General features: G+C 38.2%; 2 protein-coding genes across 6 annotated transcripts in view; one reads left to right on the top strand and one right to left on the bottom strand.

Annotated features, from left to right (window-relative positions):
• Bicc (protein bicaudal C) overlaps positions 1–20,607 on the top strand; it is a 37,898-nt gene extending 17,291 nt beyond the window's left edge. For 3 of the 4 annotated variants that reach the window (XM_071770525.1, XM_071770540.1, XM_071770547.1), the window contains 11 exons: positions 5,684–5,763; positions 9,382–9,597; positions 10,184–10,423; positions 10,746–10,964; positions 11,391–11,691; positions 12,048–12,437; positions 12,930–13,031; positions 13,128–13,378; positions 13,631–13,859; positions 13,991–14,110; positions 14,503–20,607. In XM_071770525.1, the coding sequence (XP_071626626.1) occupies positions 5,684–5,763; positions 9,382–9,597; positions 10,184–10,423; positions 10,746–10,964; positions 11,391–11,691; positions 12,048–12,437; positions 12,930–13,031; positions 13,128–13,378; positions 13,631–13,859; positions 13,991–14,110; positions 14,503–14,627 (2,273 nt within the window). In that variant the 3' untranslated portion in view covers positions 14,628–20,607. The remainder of the gene's footprint in view (positions 1–5,683; positions 5,764–9,381; positions 9,598–10,183; positions 10,424–10,745; positions 10,965–11,390; positions 11,692–12,047; positions 12,438–12,929; positions 13,032–13,127; positions 13,379–13,630; positions 13,860–13,990; positions 14,111–14,502) is intronic. The other variant, XM_071770532.1, reaches the window with a different exon arrangement.
• Pex2 (peroxin 2) lies at positions 20,593–22,774 on the bottom strand. Of its 2 annotated transcripts, none has more exons than XM_071770794.1 (2): positions 22,369–22,774; positions 20,593–21,969 (listed from the first exon to the last, which is right to left on the bottom strand). In XM_071770794.1, exon 2 carries the CDS (start codon positions 21,947–21,949, stop codon positions 21,047–21,049), a length of 903 nt encoding a protein of 300 aa, XP_071626895.1. In that variant the 5' UTR covers positions 21,950–21,969; positions 22,369–22,774; the 3' UTR covers positions 20,593–21,046. The 2 variants fall into 2 exon arrangements, with proteins under 2 accessions (XP_071626895.1, XP_071626904.1); XM_071770803.1 differs by having other exon boundaries at positions 22,413–22,774.
• Between the last annotated feature and the right edge of the window lie 48 nt (positions 22,775–22,822).

Genomic DNA, 22,822 nt, shown 5'->3' with positions numbered 1-22,822 from the left:
TGACCATACGAATAATGAAAATAAAATTTTTCTTTGCTATGTATATTTGTGCAAGAAGGCATTATTTGAGCTATTGATATATATGATTACAACGGCTGACATGATAACGGAATGCTTTTAGCTTCATTAATATTATGTTTATCTGTGTTTCCTGACAAATGAGAATTGGGGAGCAACGTTCTTTCTAAAAGCCAAATGATTCATTTGCATTTGATACGGTAGCATTGTCATCGTCGTCTGACGTTGACAAAATATCCATTAACAAATGCAAACGCACGCCCAAAATATAATTAGACTGTGACGGCCTGTTTTTCGTTTAATCCCGAGGTAGCGTGAACGAAAATTCCAAAAATTCCAAGCGAATGGTACTCTTTCTAATTAAAAATAATTAAATTTCTAAAATTATAAATATCCGTGCGAAAGCAGTAATATGGAAAAGTAATGTTTTTCTTTACCGAGATTCAAAATCCACCTAAAAATATGTGCTGCATGAATTTGAAGATTACCGGGTTTTTTTCTCGTAACAAACAGGATAGCGTGAAATGAACGCGCAAACGGAAGCTACCGATAGCTCGAAGGCGACGCGGAATTCAGATTCGGTGTGTCGCGCGTCCTTGGTAGATTATACACCCGTAGGAGAAAATCATCTTTCACGATCCTCCGCACGTTTCTCCGCATTCGAACTCGTGCGTAATCGTGCGAATACGCATTGTTCACGGATTGCGTCAACCGAGTGGTCGGTCGTGCCTCTTCGTCAGCTGACGCGCGCGCATCTTGCGCACATTGCTCTACGATCGCTATTTAAAGTTTCATCGCTGGCGCAAGTAAAATCGCGTGCGAAAAAAAAAAAACATTTGCATACCTACCGGAAATTTTAAGATCGATTGGACTTGACTGGCGCTAAAACTTGCCAGAATTTTTTTATTTAGTTGAGATTATAGATGCACACAACAATGTTCTAACATTTAAATAAAAACTTCAATCCACACGGGTTTTTGTGAAATTCTATAATGAGATGAGCATAATAAATGAAGTGTATAATTAAACAAAGAACAGTTAATTTTTTATACTTCGAAATGTCATCTCGATTACAAAACATTTGATAATCCACGAATTTTTAATGAGTCGCTAAAAATAATTGCGATGCAAGAAGCGTTAAAATGAGAATTTCAAAAAGGTCGAAAGATCGCACGTTCGCACAAAAATTCGCATAAAAATGATCGCATTAAAATTCGAGAATTCTAGATATATATATCTGCCACAATTGATTAATCATCCATCGACGTTTTTCACGTTGATTGCGAGATTATTTCGTCAGTTATTTCTCGATAAATAAAATTACGACGCGTCGATCGATCCAATGTTCGTTGAAGCGGCGGCGTCGTCGCCTCGTACAACCGGACCTTGTGGAAATTTTTTGGTGATTCATCCCTCCCTCTCGTGACCTAAACAGCTGTTGCATATATGTTTCTTCTCTCTTTTTCTCTCTATCGCTTGCTTTTTCTTTATTTTACGAATTTGCTCACGCGTGGTAGCCCATGTAATCTGGTATAAATAAACTCAGGTATCTTCTTGTTCGTTTTGGCTTCAGATTATGATTAGAACGTGTGAGTTATCTCACACAAACACAAATACACAGAAATAAAAACGCTCACGTACGCGGATGCAAATGCATGATCGGATTACTGTGAGTCATTTACAAGTTTTGGTATAGTCATTCTAATAATTTCTTGTGTATGCAATCGCGGAAACGTCAACGACCACCAAACGATAACGCAAGAGTCTGTTGCAAGAGTCTAAATTTTGTAGAAATTCACTTGCGGAATATTACTTGAAATATTACTTGCGGAATGTTATGGATCTATTTAATGCGTTTTTTTTTTAAACTGCATAGAATGCTCTGAAATGATTGCTATTGTATGTGAAGGCTCCAGCTGATTTGAAGTAAATTTTGTTCTTTGTTCAGCATTAAGTTAATTAGATTTTTATTTAATTAGGTTTGATATATATTTATATCTTCCGAATAAATTAAACAAAAAGTAATGGCATTTTTTGTATCATACGTCACGCGTGCACGTATAAAATAAAAAAATTTCCTTTAATTATTCTGTTTCTTTATAAAGTTGTCAAGTTAAAATAAAATTTTAATTAATGTTCAGAGTAACATGACTTTAATATCGAAATAAGACCGATAATCAAATTATGTAAGTAATTCCAGAAATTGGTCGAATAATCTCTAAATGAAAACAATTTTTGTAAATATTCTGCGAACTTATACATGTTTCCATATACGCGTCTTCGCAGTTGATAAGAAAATTACGAATGGCAGTAAGTATTCTCGCACAGATGTAATACTTGAAATGGAATTTACTCGAGGCAGCGAATGGGTCAAATTAACTCACATCACGCGCTCTTCAGGGTTAATAGATATTATCAAGTTATCTCCCCCGTGTCGCGATAGGATATCACCTTGCGATTTGACCTGCTCTCGAAATCGTTGTTGTGAATTTTGCGCAGCGATATCGACGGGATTCTAGTCCGGCCTAACCAGCTGGATAATTGTCTGTGATCGAATTAAGCGTGTCAATCAGTATCATGTAGCCCGCTCTAATTCTTCGCCGCGTGAAGATGTCGATGTGCTGCGAGTCACGTAAGCCACGGTGCTCTTCGAGTGATAAGACTATACATAGTTTTTGTTTCTCTGGCGGACGTGTAACTACATGTGTATAACTACATGAGGAAAGACTATAATAACTATAATAACCGTTACACAATATCTATGTCTGGATTCAATCATATTTTCTATAAATGCAACAACGATTCAATGCATGCAGTGTATAATCAGTAAAAGTAAAAAATTTATTATTTCATGGAATCAATAGGAAAAGAGGATACAAATAGCGAAATTATTAGATGAATTTAATTATAAATTGAATTTAAACGAATATCTATTGTATATACAATTTATAATCCAGCTAAATTATATAGTAAATTTTACATTTGTTATTTTACAGAAAATTTTACATCAAAAAGTTTAAAATAAAGAATAAAATAGGTGAAGAGATAAAGAACTTTATTTCGAAATTGAAGCTGTATTTATTTCTCAATAAATTGCCAGTTTTCTGTTTGCTCATCACATCACAGTTATATTTAGTCAACAGATATTGAACGATGTGTGTTTGCAAAGTAAACAACAAACTTCAAAAAACCAGATATCGCGTGACTTCGCAATATTACTGTTTCATAAAATTATCTAACTTTTATTTCCGATCGAAATCGAGGAAATTTATAAGATTATCGTGAGATCGATCAAGGAAGTTTTGATTTAATTCATTACAACTTTATCGGAGCATAAATTCTGGAAATAGGATAGGCAACGTATAAAGTATAATGCTATAAAAAAGGATTTTTAAAATTCTGAATTAAAAAAGTGACTTTCTTTATTAAATATTACTTATCGTTACTAAAAAGATCAATAACGAAAGATTATTTGAAACCACGATTATTATTAAATTTCAGTGTATCCAGATACAAATATTATATTTTTAAATGACAGTTATTATAACTTTTCCTCGTTTCGTTATTATCGCAGTTCATCCTCGTATATCTCATTGTTATCAATGTTTCCCCTCGTTGACATTCTCTTCTTACGAGAATTGATCACGCAGCACAGCGATATATACATTTTATTAAGAAACATCTAGTATCACTCAGATAATCAGCCGAGCCTCCGACACCTGCCCCTCTCTTGTTACCGCAACGGCAGCCGACACTCCTTATCGCGTTGTGCAAACAGGATTCATCTACTTTCTATGCTCGGCGCGGCTAAAGAGGTCAGGTCAGGCCTCAAAGTCTTGCACCGAAGAGTCCGCATGCTACCGTCGCGCGTCGATTCTAAAAATAAAATCGCGGATTGTGCGGCGAGGACTGATAGATAATCGCACTAACAAATAGGATTTTCTATGATCTAAACGCCTCGCCGATCGTATAGGAGAATTTGATCGGACTCTGATTTTCGAAAGCATATTATTTATATATAGATATCGCGTTATTTTCCACGGTATCTCTCTTACGTAATCGGGGAGAGATAAGAAGTGCGAACTTCGCGACGCAGACGATATGGTATCGTTGTTTTGATTGTACGAAATTCCGAAAACGTGTTTATCTTTCTTCGCGCAGAGAAATCTCCGTTCGGGAATAGAGAATGCGACAGTGCCAAAAACTCCAAATGATTCTCAATTCTACTGAATAGAAAATGTCACTGAAACAACGATGTTATCTTAATAATCGATTTTCGACTCGATTTCTGTTGAAGCAAATCTACTTGAGATTAATTCAAAATTAAGATCTCATTATCCACTTGCGCGCCAGAATTTTTTAATATTTATAAAAAAAAGTAAGAAAAATTACATAACCAGATTATTCAGTAAAAATGTCAAGGAATGAGGAAACGTCGATTTCTCCTATCAAAACTCATATTTCAAAGTCACACATTTTTAAGCGTCAATGAATCATATAAGTTTTTTATTTCGCGCATATTATCTATTTACATTTAATGATTGATTCCTAATTCCCAATAATTATTGTATCTAAATGGATGAATTATTGAGTCTCGTCCATGCGTGATAAGGATCGAGTAACGAGCGAAACGTGCACGTGCGATCATTATGCAGCGTCAATGACGCGTCATCGCACTCGACTTTGGAACACACGTTATACAGTCGAAGGCCTCGCGTTCAGGTTCAGGAAGAAGCAAGCGTGCGCTTCACGAATACTAAGATTGACTTTAAAATTATTATCGATTGACTTCGGGTTTTCTGCAGTGGCCAATTCTCGCCAGCGACGTCTTTCTATCCTCGGGGCCCTGCGCGTCGTAAACTTTCAGGATCACATCGGAATCATCGACAGACTTTTTACCGAAAATATTCTCGTCGACGTTGTTTCGCCGACATCAAGATCGACCGATATAGTTTGTACTCGGCGACACAAATATTCACCAATACCAACGTTTTTGTGTATCGTCTACAATATATGCGTCTCCAATATTTTCATTGAATCGGTAGAATTCTTACTTTGCTACAGGCTGGTGGTGCCTTTGTTACATACATCTAAAGCGCGGAGAGTTCATCGACCTTTACAAGGAAAAATTTCACCCAGTTTTGCGGATATTTTGCTTTCAAATCGTAACAAACCAAAAGGAGCTTCTGACGATACACAAAAGTCTATGACTGTTTATGTCAGTGTGTGAACATATATATTCGGTGTCGGTCAAACTCGTTATCGATGAAAGCATTATCGACGAAATCTTTGTCGATGGTTCCAATATAACTCAATTTGCCTGAGGCCTATGCTATATTATCCGAAAAATCCGAAAAAATACGGACAAAAGATACATGTGGAAAATATCTAAAAATATTCTTTTAGAAAGAATCTCTCTATCTATATTCCCTGAGAGATATTTGGTAGCTAAAGAAGAAGTTACTATTTCCGTTAATTGCTTATTTTGCCAGGCGCAGAACGAAGTATAATTATGTATAACATGTAATTAACGAGGTCTATTATAATTGATTGCTCGGTGTAATAAAGGTGCGACTCGCCGCCGCCTTAAATTATATTACGTGCTCTCTTATACGCCCACACACGATCGTTATCGTAATTCAATTTTCTGCCCTTTTTTTCGCAGATCCGCACATAAAAGTCGCGGGACGATTAGATGATGTACGATCAGCGAAGGAGAAGATAATGGAAATTTTGGACACACGGGTAAGTCATATGTATTGTACATATTCCTACCCGGTATATCGATAGAACCCAGTTTGCGTCAAAGATATCGTTTTATAATTAATATTGCGAAGTTTAACCCTAGACAGACTCACTGGGGTAATATGTTACCCCACGCGAAATTCAAATTCGCATCATTTCAGCCAAATTTTTGGTTCTTTTTGTTTTTCGAAATTTTTTTACTGTTTTTTTTTTACTACCGCAAATTGATGACTACTATCGTCTTCCCTATTAAACAACAAACAAAATTACCTATTATAAAGTTTTCTAAGAACATTCTGGAAATATTATACACGCGGTGCAAGTTTGGGGTAACGTATTACCCCAGTGAGTCATTCACGTATGAGAAAAATAAGTGAGTCTGTCTAGGGTTAATACTACAAAGATAGGAATGGTCTTTTAGTATTTAAAAATATATAGCATCTTAGATGAATAGGATAGAGTGGGGCACTGATAAATTATTATTTGCAAAGTTGCAAATAATAAAGTGCAAAATTGCCGTCGATATAATCGCAAGCTCTTTTCTCGTGAAGGGGCAATCGTTTTGTCGACGAGCAAAATTCCCACGAAGGAAGTATGTCAGCGTAACGGGAATCTATCGAATATTTAAACTGCAAACATTGAACGCAATGGCTATAGAGGTCTTTTCCTACTACGGTGCAACATTGTCTGCGGCGCAATTACCAGCGGTCTCGCAATAAAGAATAGAGGAAACGACGTCGCACGCGGAATGACGACTCCGCGCGCATGATCGAACGCAAGGACGTGTATCTATTAGTATCAGTTATCAGTTAAATGTGGTATGGACGGTTACCGAATTCGATTACGTGATATGGCAGATCGACCATATGTTCCTTTTTTTTTTAAGTGTTACATCATCCGCGGGCGATAGGAATCAATAGCAGCATTGAATTTGTAACGAATCGGAGATTTTATCAATTATATAATCAATTGTATAATTTAGGCACTCACGAATATAAGGATACTGTCCTGTAAACTGTCAAAAAAAGTGCAGATTAAGGCGATAAAAAATAGACGAGATCTTTTATAGGATACGCTATCGAAAGTTTAACGTATAAATAGTAGTATTAATAGATACATATTTAAATTTGTTTATCTAATTGCGAGTAAGAGCGATATCGATTAATTCGACGACTTTTAGTCGGGTCATTAGACTTTCAGATCGACTCCCCTTCGATTTATGCTGATATCTTTTTTATCCGGTTCCGTGCACCTTTCTATTTAATTACCAGACGCGTGTCGCAAGTGAGGAAGGTCGAGGGAAGTAGACGGTGAAGGAAGGAGAGGCGAAAGACTACGCGGAAAGAACGTACATATTCTATTTATACGTCGCCGTTCGCGGTCACAAATTCCCAGGCGAGAAAGCGAATCGTTACGTTTAGACGAGCAGCCGAATTGCCATGCAGAAAGAGAAAGAGAGAGAGAAGATAAAAGTCACTGCTAAGCGACATGATAATATTGATATCTTGATTAATTAGACGATTAGCACACTAGCTTTCTTAAAAACTAGAGGAAAATAATTTGAACAGAAGGAAATTAATTTGAGATTAAATTGTTTGTGAACCGAAAATTATTTTAAAATTAGGTCGAATCTTGATCGAACTATTTTTTCGTGATTTTTTAAAATTTACTTTCTGAAATTCTTAGAAGAGCGATTTATAGATTATTACTACTACACCGCATCTTTCGTTCGTATTCTCGTATTGTTGCGAACATCCCTTAGCTAAAAAAGTCACGACGACGACGACGCAGCGAAACGTTATTAGCCGGTTCCGTTACCGTTAAATCGCGAGACGGCAGGCGAGCCAGACTTGTCGCTTTTATGCCAGCCATACCGAGCGTACCGATCGATTCCTGTTACTTTGTCGAATGTACATTCCGACGTGCGCGCGTACATTCCAGAGACACGAATATATACGGAGACAGAAGCGGTGTAAAGAAGGACGTGTGAAAGGAACACGTATATATGTCGTATACCCTCGCGCCCGAGAGAAACGTGGATAAAATTCTGCGCTCGGTTTTTCTCGGGCACGAGAGAATCCGCCGTCCTTCCTCACCTCTTCCTCACCTCTTCCTCGCGTGATCTACTCTAGCGCAATTGCAATCGCGGCAAGTGCACGGACATTTTAAAATAGATGTCATGCTTTGCGTCAAGCATGCAAAAATGGCGCGACAGCGACACTTGTATATATACCGCTAATTACGGACCGCGAATGGTGCGTAAATAGCGCAAAGGTATTTATAGAGCGCTCAGTCGGAGACACGTGCGTGGATATTCAATATCTTTTCGAGCCGACGCCAGGATGTCGACGTCCTGAATTTCGCAATCGTAATCAGATCTGTGTCTGGTTTTCGAAATCATTTACTGAATATCTAAACTGGCGGAATAGAATGGTATGAGCGGAACCGCCATTGTGGTTCTTTCTTCTGCCATTTGACTTCAACATCGTTATCAAAATCAAAACTTTAATATGAAAAATAATAATTAACTATCGGTATATTTGCAAAATTTTGAATTTTGTTCAGTAGAATTTAGTCAAGTATAAAAATTGCGAACTGTCGTTGAATGTATTTTTAACTCTTACAAATATTTTTTTCGTTCGCAATTGTGACGATTTTACAAAGTAGTTGTTTCGAGACTCTTATTGCGTTCGGCCTCGTTGCGAGCGAAGCGATACGTCGACGACGACGACTCATTATATGGTCAGGAAGGAATTCCTGAAGTTGCACGGTGGATCGCGCGACGTTATCGCGTGACTTTATGTAACGTTCAGCCACGCGATATCTAAAGTTGTGCGCACGAGTTGTTCCGCGGCGGATCGGCGATATGGTCCGAGAAACTCACGCACGTAAAGTCGACGATCTCGAAGTTGGTATAGAAATACGGAGTGTAACGCAAACGAATGTAAATTGTCGGAGAAGAGATATTACATTAGCGCGGAATGTAATGCGCGTGTAAATATGCCGGTTGAAAAAACATAGAGGAAATATTATTAGGATATACGGGAAATATTCGCATTTTCTCTTGGTAGCCGATAATTTCGTGATACGGAATTAATTTTCTATATATAAAAATTGCATTTAAATATCTGTTAATATTTTGGTAGAAACTTTTTGGTTTTTTATTAATTCTCATTAATAATATCAATGAGATTGCAACGTCAATTTTTATCAAAGTGAATTTTATCTAGATTACCTTCAATGATAATTTCAAGAGAGATCATCATCATTGATGTCATTTTCGATATTCGATAGATTATTTCAGTTGATAATATTAAATCCCGAATTAAATTTCTTTTAATCTAGAGTTAACTTTAATTGTTTATCGATATATATTTAATTAGGTATGTTTGATAGTGTTTTCTGAGATTATTAATCTTAATTTATCGCAGCACTTGGAGAAACTGCATTTCTCCAAGTAGCAAATGTCTAATTTCTCGGAGTAATGGAATCGAAGGTGCTTGGAAGTTAAATTGAAATAACGAATCGAAATAGACTATAATCGGCAATAAAGATATGGAGTTGTAAATATAATATGTCGATTCGACAGACGATCAATCTTGCAAACTTGATTTTCAGCAAAGTAATAGAGTGACCATGAAGCTGGACGTTAGTTACACCGACCATTCGCACATCATCGGCAAAGGCGGCCTGACAATTAAACGAGTGATGGAGGAAACCGGCTGCCACATCCATTTCCCAGACAGCAACCGCAGCAATCACCAAGACAAGAGCAATCAGGTCTCCATCGCTGGTGAGATGGAGAGTGTCGAACGCGCCCGCGCTCGTGTCAGGGTGAGATTTCTCTCGCAAGATCGTGTGTCCAGGATATCCCAGAAGATGTACAATTTTGATGCTCGGTAATCACTCTACGTGAATACCGAACACGAGCGATTGAGTTATTTTGTAACAAAATAAATAGTATTACTTCTCGGATATCCACGATATTTCTATTCGGTGCGCATGCGGAAATTGCATGCAAGACGTTGTTACATCTCAAAAGAAGACACAATCTTATTTCTCAATTAATTGAACACCACGTTAATTGAGAATTTCTATTTCAGGCATGGGTATCAAGAATTTAATGTTGTGTTAAATATTATGTGTTATGCGATAGAATAAAGATCTCTGATCGAGAGTAAAAAAAGTAGTGGGCGAGTTTTGGGAGATCTTATATGCAGGTGGGTCAGGAACGAATACAATGAACGAACAGCGAATGCTAACAAATAATATGTTCTGCTTACACGGTAAACGGTCTCTCTTGAATTTGCATCAGCGCGGAATTTGCATTCGCTGTTCATTTATTGTTGGCCCGCTCATATACCCACCTCAAGATGAAACTGTTCGAGAAACATCGGCTTACAATCCCTGTCTTTTTTAGAATCTGACGCCTCTGATCTTTTCCTTCGAGCTGCCTATAATGGGCGCTTCGCAGAGCATGCCAGATTGCACCTCGCCGTACGTGGTGAAGATACAAGAGAAGTACAACGTACAGGTGATGTTTCGCACAAGACCGAAGCTGCACGCTACTCTGGTGGTTGTCAAGGGATGCGAGTGGGAGGTTGCCCAAGTCAAAGAAGCGACGTATCTGCTGATCCGTTATATGTGCAAAAATTTAGCTGTGAGTAACAAGAAATTGAAAGATTTGCTTTCAAGAGAAAATTAATCTTAAAATTGGAAAAATTAAATTTGGAATTGTTTTTCAGCTTCTTCCTATGAAAATAATCTTGTTTGATCACTGTCTTGCAATTCATTTTCTCTACATGTTTCTTGATTCGCTCATTAAAAATATTCAGAATATATATTATATCAATTTATCGTTTTCCTAATTTTTATCAAAAAGTCGAATGTGTGAAAAAAGCAAATAATACTTTTGTCATATTTTTTTGGAAATTTTTGTTCTTTATTCGGAAACTAATTTTTTTGCGTGTTTCTTTTCACAGAGTCAAATCCAAGTACAAATGTCGATGGAGATCTCACCCCAACACCATAGCATTGTGCTAGGGAAACAGAGTAGCAATCTGAAGATGATAATGCAGCGTACCGCCACGCAGATTATGTTCCCGGATGCCGGCGATCCAAATATACCCAGCCTCAAAAAAAGCAACGTCACTATTACTGGCGACATAAACAATGTTTATTTGGCCAGGCAACAGTTAGTGGTAAGTTTATACATCCGGCTTTCTATAATTAATCCCAAATTTTTTCTTTTCTCCTTCTAAACGTGTATTACTATTGTATATTTTCTTATTTTTTCCTCTATATAAACATTTTTACTTTTTAGAGTTATTCTTTCACTATTTAAAATTTCTTTTTACGTTATACTTTCAATTTTAGCAATTTTAATGATTTTTATATTACATATTATAATTTTCAATTACTGCACATGCCTCGTTATATATTATAAGAATAATCGGAACACAGAGTCTTAAAATATATTTACTTTATGCTTGATTGCGAAATAACTGTACATATGTTACGTGTTTCCTTTTCACAATTTGGCTCTCTGTATGGTTAGTATAAATGTTATTCATTTATACTAACTACTCTACGTAACGATACTACCATGACGATGATTGCGTGTTTAGGGCTCGTTACCACTGGTACTTATGTTCGATCTGCCGGAAGACTCTATGACCGCTTCTGTGGATACCGAAAAGATCTCCCAGCTCATGCAATCTCTGGACGTGTTTATCAACGTTCGCCACAAGCCGAAACAGAGTACGCTTTCCGTGATTATCAAGGGAATCGAGAGAAAGGCCAGTAATATTTACAAGGCACGAAAGCAGTTGTTGGGACTGGACGAGCCTATGGTTGTCGCCGATATACCGGTTACTTATCACATTCCGAATGCTGGCAATGTTTTTCAAGGCAATTCCAATAACGACGGTGAGTATAAATTCGTCGAAATAGATCGTAACTGTACATATGTTACGTATGTAATAATCGGAAAGAAATGTGATATCTTCAAACAGATCGATGTGGCAATCAAACCACGTCGCGCGGCACAGATTTTTCTGTGATCTTCAATAAATTCATTAATTTTTTACAACTAAATCTTTTAATAAATTTTAATGCAATTTTTTTTTAATTTAGCGAAATTTCATTCATATTTTCGGGTTAATAATTAAAGAAGAATTTTAGAAAAGACGGAATGATCAATTCCGTTATGTTCATTTTTTCATTATAAATATGTTTTTATTTTATTCTTTAATATTAATATAAATTCTTTAATATTCAATTAGGCTCCACTAACAATCTGATCAGCGGCGTACCGGAAAACTTCTCGAGCATGTTAAATGTAAACACGCAAAATTCGCCGTACTGCGTATCACCGATCTCGCATTCACCGAATTCTCTGGGATTGTCGTCACATTGGGGCCTCCCTCATCATTATATTCAGTCGATGTGTCCGTATCCCTACTCTGGCTACTCTCATTTGAATCACCTGCTGACGACGCAACAAATGCTGCACAACAATATGATGGGATCTTCTCACGGGCCCCATGGATTATCGAACCACGTGATGCCTCCCGGTCTCGGAGCGTTTCACCATAACAATGTATCGACCAACTTTTCCGGTATCCACGGTCTGAACGCCAATTCGTTAATAGATAGCAAAGACGGTAGCAGTGGTGAGTGATTACCCGATTTATTCCACGCGAATTTTTTATACATTTCAATTATTTACTTAACGCTTTGATTGCCACGCCTTTTTCATCATTTTCACGACAGAAATATAAAAACTGTTGTAAGATGAAAAAATATTATTTGATCTAAATTTTGGAAGATGCAGCGAGAGGAAGTTGCGTATATATATATATGTATATATATATATATATATATATATATATATATATATAATATGTAGTTTAATGAAATTTGAATTTGAATTTGAAAATGTTTCGCTACACAAAAAATAAATTCGGAGGTATCAAAGCAGAAAAGAATTTTGAATAACAAGATCAATTCGTAATTCGTGTAGGATTGGCAGTCGAAGTGTTAATATATATTTTAATGTTATTAGTACTTAACATTTTTCCCGATATTATTTAACGTTTTAAACGTTTTATATTATAAGAACCATCAAAACTGATTTGATTTTCATTCGACGAATTTATTTGCAGCCTATTCTTCGCTAAGCAGCGTTTCTAGCTCCCTATCTAGTCCTGCCATCAGCCCTCGTAACATCTCACCAGTCAACCCTACGGATGCTAATACTAACTTAGGTAAGTCAAACGTTTCGAGAAGCCAACGATCTAGCTATTGTGAACAATCGATTATTACTATTTACAAGTTACAAATAATTCGTTTTTTTTTCTCAGCGGATCTAACTAGCATGTTGTCCGATTTACCGGTTGCCGATCGACGTGCACCTGGTTGCGAGAAGAAATCACTCGAGATGGCTGCACAGCAGAATTTCACGCCCTTCGACTATGAGCAAAAGAAACTGCTGGCTACAAGGGCGATGCAGAATAAGTCAAGCAACAACGATTTCCGTGTACCAACGTCCGCTTGGTCCGGTTATGGCCTCAGCCAAAGTATTCCGTCCATAACTACGAGTGATTTAAGCAAGGTAACTATTTCGGATTTCTTGGCTATATAAAGAATAATTGAATCACAATAACTCCGAAATTTATGAGAGTAAAATCTATCAACGATTTATATTGATTGCGAGTTTATAGATTAATATCTAAAATAGATGTCTAACAGTTTCTTGAAATATTTGAAGTGAATAGTTATTTCTCTGACGATAACTATTTAATAAAATCAATAATTAATATTTATTAAAAATCGAGATATTGACGCGAGAATTTTTAAATTGCAGGATCTGCCACATCCTTCAGACTTGTGGAAAGAACCAACTACGCCGGTGTTCAGTACCGATATGGATTTCGGTAGTATTATCTCGAGCAAGGACCGCGTTGGACAGATTGGGATGGCTTCAAATTATATGGATCACACGCCGACCTCCCATTTGAACAAAATTACATCGTCCCATCGCTACAATGATCTGGGCAGCATGTTGACTAGTATCGGGTTGGAGAAATATATACGTGAGTATAGAAAAGTTACAATCTAGTAATTGCACGCCTTCTATTGAGTGCCATTGCTTTGCTTTTACTCTATTTTCTGCTTTTGCTTGAAAAAAATCGAAACGCAGCACCGCTTTCTTTTCATTCGCTAGGCCTGTTCACGTCTCACGAGGTGGACATGGCCACGTTTCCTTCCCTGACAGAGAAGGACCTATTCGAAATCGGAATTACCGCTTGGGGTGCGAGGCGCAAAATAATGCTATTAATATCTGGTATGTAAGAATTTACACGCACGGGCTGCTTACCTAACTTCGAGCAGCCTAATTAAACGGATTTTCATAATCTAACATGCAGCAAAACAAAGATTTTGAGGAAGCTGATCTCTGCATTTTGTCAACTACACTCTACTATTGCTCTACTACAGGATTGGCAAAATCTCTATATTTTTCTCTATATCTATATATTTCTATAAAATTCTTTCTCTCTCGAAATCTCTGTAAAGCTATCGGATTAACCAAACCTATTTTGCATGATTCAAAATTATCTAGGTGTCACGATATAAAATTATCTAGGAGAAAAAAATTACGAACAAAGCTTTTTTGTATCGATATATCCTATTTTCTTTCTATACACTGCTAATCTCGATAACTCTTTTCTCTTTCAGAAATGAACAAACGCACTAGTCCGTTCTCTGGAAGCGCTGCGCCCGGCGCTGAACGGAAGGCATCCTCGTCGTCGGCGCCAACGTCGTCGTCGATGGGCAAATGCAATTTGGACACCAAATGGTAAAAAGTAAAACAATCGCGTGTATGTTATTCGTTCCGAACGCAATGACGCGTTCAGTCAGCGCCCTCGATCTCGGAGATCCGTTGCACATCGATCGAAATTGCGGAAACAGATACGTACTTAATAATGCCGATCGCGTGCGTAATTGCGGGGGACCATTACCCTGTTACATCGGTCATTCGGACGGAACACACACGCGGATTTACGGAAAAATCAAGAAGGCTATCTGGCTATTCAGCTTGTGAGAAACTCGACGGATGCAGTACAAATAGCCAAATAGTTTGCATGTTGATGATTTAATTACTTAAGTATCAGGAGAAAGTTATTTTTGTGACCGAGAACTGGCTGTATTATTTTTTTTCCTCATTTTTTTTTCGCTGTTCTCGGCGCGCGGCGCGGAAGGTGCCTTAGGATTAGTCATTATTATTTTCGCAGTCTTTGTTCGTTATCCAAGATGGACATTCGCGTCGTTATCGTTTCGTCCTTGTTAATAAGTTCTTCAACGTGAATCTTAGCAATATAATCAATTCTGCGATCTAATTAAGTCTTATAAAGCAAAGCGCGTCAGTTGCGCGGCGAAAAAGAATCATGTAAAATTGTGTTTAAAACTTTCACGAAACGTCGACGCGCGCGTCCTATTCGTTACATCGTGTGGTGATTCGCTTGATGACCGGGTGATCGGTACGTGTGAGTGAATGTGCGTGTGTGTGTGCATGGAACACCGGGCATAATGTTTCAAGTAAAATCTAAAAAAAAAAAAAAAATCAAAAAGGAGTTTATATCAGGTACTAGAAATTTAAAATGAAATGCGATGGGCGAGGGATGTCCCGTGTGTTCAGCGGCCTTTCGTCCTAGTAAAAAATTCACATATATTTAATTCAGACTAAGCTCGAATGCAATCGTGGGTCCGCCGAAACTGTATTCTTAATTGAAACCGTCGGAATAAGCGATCGATGCTAAATCAGATTCGACGTCGCGCGACGAACAAATGCGGTTTGCGGTAGGACTTTGCATGAGGTTGCGATCTCGAGTTTTACAAAGTAAGTATAAGTTGCAAAGTATTTATTAATTATTTCGCGAAAGACGCTGGACGCACGTCAAACAATGGACCGCAAGAACTTTTCGTGTAAAGCATGTGTTGAAGACAGAACGGTGTAAAATGGTTTCTACAGCGTAAATATTCCATGTGTCACTCTCCGCGCAACCGATACTTTTCGAGGAGTCAATTGAATCGGGTAGCGATACTAAATTACAATTTACGACGACGATCATCGTGTTAATTATAGGAAGCCTTCGTTATTAAATTAACTCTAAACTTGGCAGAGTAAAAAAAAACGAATTTGAAATTGTATCATAGCGAAAGATATAAAAACTATATATATATCTATATATATATGTAAAAACTATATATAAAAACGTTCATAAGTTGATATTCAGATATACGAAACTGCTATCTCTCTTTAATGCAATTCTTTTTTTCCTAAGATTTATTTATGACATAATAATACGAATGTGATGATTTAGACGACGTATGCAAGTATGATTTATATAGACGCATTTAAAAACGATATATTGCCAAGTTTAGATTCTTTCGATTATTATCCTCGCACGCAGAGAGCTCCATTGGCCGTAGTCGATTTCGCAAAACGATTGTTTTATAGACATAAGATATATCTCGTTCTCGGTAATAATTTATTCGAATTTTTAAGCGTTATTTTTGTTATTTTTTTTTGGAACAAAGGAATGAAAGCGTTAGGTAAATTAGTTCTTGAGTCACGTGCATTATTATTCAGATGTCAATGTAGCATATCGAACTAGAATCGAAGAAGAAAGTACGATTATTTTGCAGAGAAAAAAAAATCGATTCTCTCGTGAAATCTTTGAATCGCGCGATCATAGACCACGATCGTCAATCTCGAGAATCGTCAGATTCCTAGAAAAGAGTAGAGATTAAAAGAGGACCGAATCGCGCGATCGAGCTGATCGAACATGTGCCTAACGAAAGATTTTACTGCGAAGAGTTCTTGACTAAGTCTTTTGCGAAATCTTTTTAAGCGTAAATTATTTATGCGCTCGCGAGATAGATCGGAACATTAAGAGGAATAAGTTAATGAGAATTAAGAATATTTCGCAAATACGTGTGATATAATCTTGGACTGTTTGGTTCTCTATTGTCCGTTTTCTTTTTTTTTTTTTCGTTCAATAGTGATAATAACGATGATCTAAAACAGAAAGGTCCCAAGATTTTCCAGGACGATCCGGTCGTCACGAGAGCTGTAGGATTAACAATTGCAGAACAAATAGATGAAGATGATATGCCGCGAAACTCGTTAGCTGTACAAAATAATCTATAGATTTTGACAATTTTACCGTTTAAGAGGATAATTCGTGAATTTAAATTTCAATATTTATAGATGGCCCGTTAGCAGTTAACTTACTTTATCAGAAAAATTCTAAAATTTTTAGTAGGGGAACGGGGGGTAGCCCCGGACAGTGGGTAGCCCCGGACATTATTGAAATTCAAGTATACCGCGTACCTATGGCCATTGCGTATCTCGACATATGCTGAATAAACAATGGCCATAGATATGCGGTATACTTAAGTTTCAATAATGTCCGGGGCTACCCCCCGTTCCCCTAACAAGATTCTAAAACAACACTTTGTTAGAAATTGTGAAATATTATATTATATATTATATTTGTGACGGCATAATTTTTAAAGAATTTCATTCGTATTAAATCTCATTGATAACGACAATTGGTACGATCTTAAATTTCAGAGAAGTTTAAAAGACGCTTAGAAAAACTTTAAAGACAAGATGAATTTTTTCTATTCGAAAAAATTAAGACCTTTTTGAATAATTTCTACAGAGTTCTTTAAATTTTTATGTTGTCTAAATGCTGCATATCACCTTTATCCAATTGCGCCTGCACTTATGCTGCCTTAGGGGCTGCGTTCTCTTATAAGGGGCAAAAGGTAATGGTTTTTGTGGCAGCGATGATCGTTATCTATAAAAAAAAGGGTTTTGATTGGTAAAGGGTTTTTCAAAACGATAATCACCAAGGAAAATAAACGTAAGCATGTAAGCATGAAGTGTGCGCGACTGAACGAATATCATGTGTAATATATCCATTGTCGCTGCGGATAAAATGTACACGTATCGCATAATCGTGAATCAACGAAGCAGCGCAAGCGTCCTCGAGTCTAAAAAACCATTCGTTCGAAGGTCGTTGGCATTTCGTTCCTTACACAGGGTACCTCGAAATTCGAGAATTTGAAAAGAGCAAAAGTTGAAAAAAATTCAATTAAAAAGTTAAATTTATTCTGAAACAGAAAGTAACAGAGAGAGAGAGAGAAAAAAGCCTTCTGATTTCGAGGAATCTTTCGAGGCCTCTTTTCTCGACACTTATTTTTTGTACTTGCAATTTTCGAAAATCGTGCGACTATAGAATTCGAGATGAAAACACCCTGTGTATTATACGGTGAGATCGTCCTTTTGCCAGCCAATAATCGACGGTTTCTCTGCCTAGTCCTAAGAAGAAATCTGTCAATGTTCCTACGTGAATACACACTGATCCCGTGCAATGTTTAGTGTATACGGGTAAAATATAGGTATAGTCGCGGAAATTAGCGTTAAAAAAGAGAGGGAAATGCGCGTGCGAGGAGAAGAACAACGACGATGACGACGACAAACAAAGAGTTTCTAGTTAGCGTTCTCGAGCGTTTTGGTTAACGAGAATCGATTTACATCGGGAAGAGAGAAGATACACCTATACAAACTGTAAAACCAGTTTTCTTCACTACCACTTTTCTCTAGTCCCTACTCACTTGACATTTTTTGCATCCAGCAAATAACATGACATATACTTCTCTCTCTCTCGAAAAAAGAAAGAAAAACAAAACGAGGATGAGATCAGCCTAGAGTCTAGCTGATATGCGTATAGTCAATTGCGCTCGAACTCGCGCTTAAGAAACTTATACGCGACTTGGATCCCGTTGCGTTTACGAGAATGCGCTGTAAATCTTCGAAGTTGCATATCGCAAGCATGTTTTTTTTTCACTGTGTCTTTGCGTCGAAAACGAATCATTAATATTGTTTCATTATAGCAAACTGTGGACTCGCTCTTTCCTACCTAACTCTTTAGATTTGAACAAATCGTTCGGAGTTAAAGCGGATTAAGCTTATAATTTGTGTGATTGACGTCAAATATGGCTCAGTATTTGAGAATCTTACTCAAATTATGGATTAATCCGTTTTCGCTCCCAATTTAGTGACTTTCATTTTCTTGGTTTTTAAATTTCCATGAAAAATGATTTATGGACTTGAAAAGGGAAAAAAAATAATAGACCTTCTCTGAGAATCTCGGGAAGATTTAAAGTCCACAGGCCGTATCGTTGTGCAACGATTTTTCCACGTCTTAACGATAGATTTGCGATTACTTATAAAATTCGAAGGTATTCTCTTCGATCAGAGAGAGGGTTCAGCGATCTAATCACACTTTTTAAAAATTGCAGAAAATTAATCTCAAAGTTGCGGAAATCAAAATTTAACCTAATCTGATTTAATTGCAATTTATATTTCAAATATTATTTGAAATTAAGTCAATTAATCCAATTTGTTGGAATTAAAACTAGTTTTATTTTAACTCATTGTAATATCGATTGATTGAGTTTCCTCAACCTTATTAATTTTCTCAAATCTTTAAAAAGGCGAGATATGCACCGTATTGCATTGAATCTTTTATTTTTATACATAGTACATCGCACCTTATCTTGCCTGAATGACAAGCTCGAAAAATTGTGAAACGCAAGCGATTCGGGAAATATGTCGATCTCGTCCGAGATGTAATATCGGTTTAATTCAGCAGCTATAATGGCACTTAGGCGCAAACCGTTTCCACGTATCAATAAGTATAAATGCCTCGCACTATTGTGTTCTCTCTTTCATACTCGAAATATCAGGAAATTGTGTTTTTCGCTTACCTATTGTTAGCGAGACCAACAGTAAAAATCGCTTCTCGGTACAGAAGGGACACTCTCTTGGGATAGTGTATCCTAAGAGAGCGATGCCCTTCGTATCGATCTCTTTAGTATCGTCGCTAAAGTGCCGGTAAATAATGCGGAGAGAATAATCAAGGAGTTCGCCCGAGGAAAGAATGTACAAACGACAAATAGCGGCAACTTTGAGAAAAGTAAGACACTTTCAAGTTTGAATTCAATTTTAAGAAGAATATGCGCGCGATACACACGCAATTCGGGAAAGGAATGGAAAAGATAGGAATTGTGTAATTTAAATCGTGCTTCCCGTGCGTCTTATTATTTTCTTCGGGCGAACTCCGTTTCCGTTCGCGATTAGTAAGATTAATGTTAGAGCGGAGCGCAAGTGTAAAACGCGGATATCTCAGGAAGTAAATAACAAGCCCGATATTTTGAGAAGGGATTTCTCACAGGACAAGATGAAAGAAACCGCGCTATACTCGTACTATAAATCCATACATTCCAGGGAAAGACGATAAGAGTTCGGATTCGAATGAAATTTGTAGTGTCGTAGGAGAGGCGGATGGAAGGTGTTAATTTATGTGTATGTGTTTCGCGTTTTTTTCCCCCCCTTTCTGTGCTATAGTGTTTATAATGTTGTTTCTCGTGTAATAAATCCGGGGACGTGCCCGCCCATCCAGCGCAGGTGCAGCAACTGAATTATAAGTTAATCGAGATGAATGTGTGTCATTATTGCATGTGTGAACAATCGATCCATCAACCTGCGCGGCGGCAGATGAAGCGTTTTATAATATACAGCGCAGCATAATATTTTTATATGATATAATCTAATCTAATTTTGATATAAGAGCCAAGAGAGTATGTATTGATCCATTATTGTTTGTTTCGGAAAAAAAGTAGAAAAAAAAAACGATTGTCGGAGTTGCCCGAAATGGGGATTTGTTGTATTGAAATGAAGAATAAAGAAGATTTTGTATATTGCTATTTTTAATAAAAACAAAATATTAATATCACACGCATACACCCCTCCGTCGTGTCCCGCGATAAATCGATGCGGCGATCTCAGAGAGGCGATTCTCTTTCCATTCATAATTTTATTTGTTTCCTAGAAGATTTAATTAACACCGATATAATAACAAAATTAGTTTTGTACTTATATTTGTCGCGTTTGCGACAAAACACACAAGGTTTCTTTTCTATATTTTATTTTTTATTACTTTGGTCGTTGAGGTGAATCCTTTCTAACGGAATTAACACTTTATCACACATTTGCAGTAACATCAATCATTTTCACTTGTAAAGATAGTATTTGACGAGGTCTATAGAGCGAAAGTTGGCACCGTGACTCGTTCATCACAATCACGTCACTTCGAGTCACCATCAGTTGTCTCTGATAAAACTGAAAATATACGTACGTTCGCGGTTATCCATCGTCCACTTTCTCGAAGCTATCGTCCGACTCCTCGTCGTCGCTCCGCGGTGCGCTCGCGACCGTGTATCTTTTCATATCCTCGGCACGGAGCTCCGCGTCGCAGGTGGGACAATGGAACGCGCTCATCGCGGTGAAGTGCGCCTGTAGGCAGTAGTAGCAGAACAAGTGCTCGCAGCCAGCGTGCGACGGCAGAATCGGGTCCTCGCAGCAGTAGGCGCACTTGGTCGTGGCGTTCATCACCGGGAACAGGCCGCTCGACGGTTCCGGCCGCCGCCACAGCCTCATCGCCGCGTGCTTCAGATAGTGGAAGTTTATCATGGGTATGCCGATCGTGAAGAGTTCCATCAGACCGTGCCAGAGCAATTCCCTCGTCATATACGAGTAACCGATGATTCTGGGTCGGTGAGTCGTTATCGACTGACTGGACAGACCGAGCAGAAACTCTATCACGCGCGGTTGCACGCCCCGATGGAGGAAGAACAGCAGATTAACGAGCTCGAGGAGATTGATCGCGTTCGTCGTCCAGTCGACGAGCGACTTTAGCACTTGGGCGAACGCGCCACGTTCGGATAGGTTCTCGTGAGCTAATTTGTCTTTCAGATACTGCGGAAGAACGCTTAGAATCAAGTGGAGCACGGCCTTTCGGTGATTGATGTTGGCGTAGTGCAGATTGAGGAGCCGCTGGCCGAATGTGGAGGAGCCACGTTGCAGCGAGAATTTCCAGATGAAGAATTTCAGGACGGCGTCCACTTCCGCTTGCCATTTGTCGATCTTGCCGGGCGCGCCGTACCTGGCGATCTCCCTGGCTTGATTCCGCAATACCTTGTAGATCTCCGTGTCCAACTGAGCGGCGTCGATTTGATTTATTCGAGAGACGTAAGGTGACGGCGTCATGATGATCGATTAGGGGAGCTCTGAAAGAATTTTGTTTTTTTACGCGATAATACGTGACGCAACGTAGAAAAACGTTTCGTTAATTACATAATATAATAATTACAAAAAAGTTTCTTGAATCAATAAATATATCACGAAGATACATTCTTTTTCGAGTAAAGAGAATTCCAGATATCTTTCGATCAATTTAGACTCCACTTTTGTTTAACAAAATTTACAAGGCGTCAATTTTCTAAATATCGCGTAGATTTCAATGGAATTTGACAATATTTAATTAACGTTAAACATTGAAGACTTTCGTTTCGATGTTAGTTACTGAAGAAAAACAGATTGCGCAAGATCGCGCCGCAAAAAAATCGCGCGGCGGCCTTGGAATACGCGCACGCCGCGATCTGCCGTTCAAAGTTCATCAAAGTTACCTCGTCATTCTCGGAATTCAATTTCCGCTTATCATTTCCCGTACCTAGTCGTGCAAGCGGCGTCTAATCTTTCCTCTCTAGCGTCGACAAGAGGCCAAATATACGAATGACGCGTTGGAAAGGCGCGGCGATGCCGGGCGAAAGGTTTTCACTTTCGAATCGACTCCCTCGAAGCGAATGAAGTTAGCCACGGTCGAGCGATCGCGCGAAAATGCGTGCGTTCAAACCGCGCCAGATGCTCGACGGGCTATCGTTCACGGACGAGAGCGATGAAACGAGACTTTCGGTCGATGATTCGCGTGCGCGTCCGCGAAGAGGTTAGAGTGACACCGAACAATCGATCGCTCCGAATATCCACGTACTCCACGTCCGCGGATCCGCGTCGCATCGTACGCGTCGCCCAGCGTCGCCGGAATGACTCGCGCCGCGCGCGCCGAGAGCGGCCGAACATACG

The sequence above is a fragment of the Temnothorax longispinosus genome, chromosome 1, assembly GCF_030848805.1.
Source record: "Temnothorax longispinosus isolate EJ_2023e chromosome 1, Tlon_JGU_v1, whole genome shotgun sequence".
Classification (NCBI taxonomy): domain Eukaryota; kingdom Metazoa; phylum Arthropoda; class Insecta; order Hymenoptera; family Formicidae; genus Temnothorax; species Temnothorax longispinosus.
Note: the sequence above shows the minus strand (reverse complement) of the source record. Positions and strands in the feature narration are given on the sequence as shown.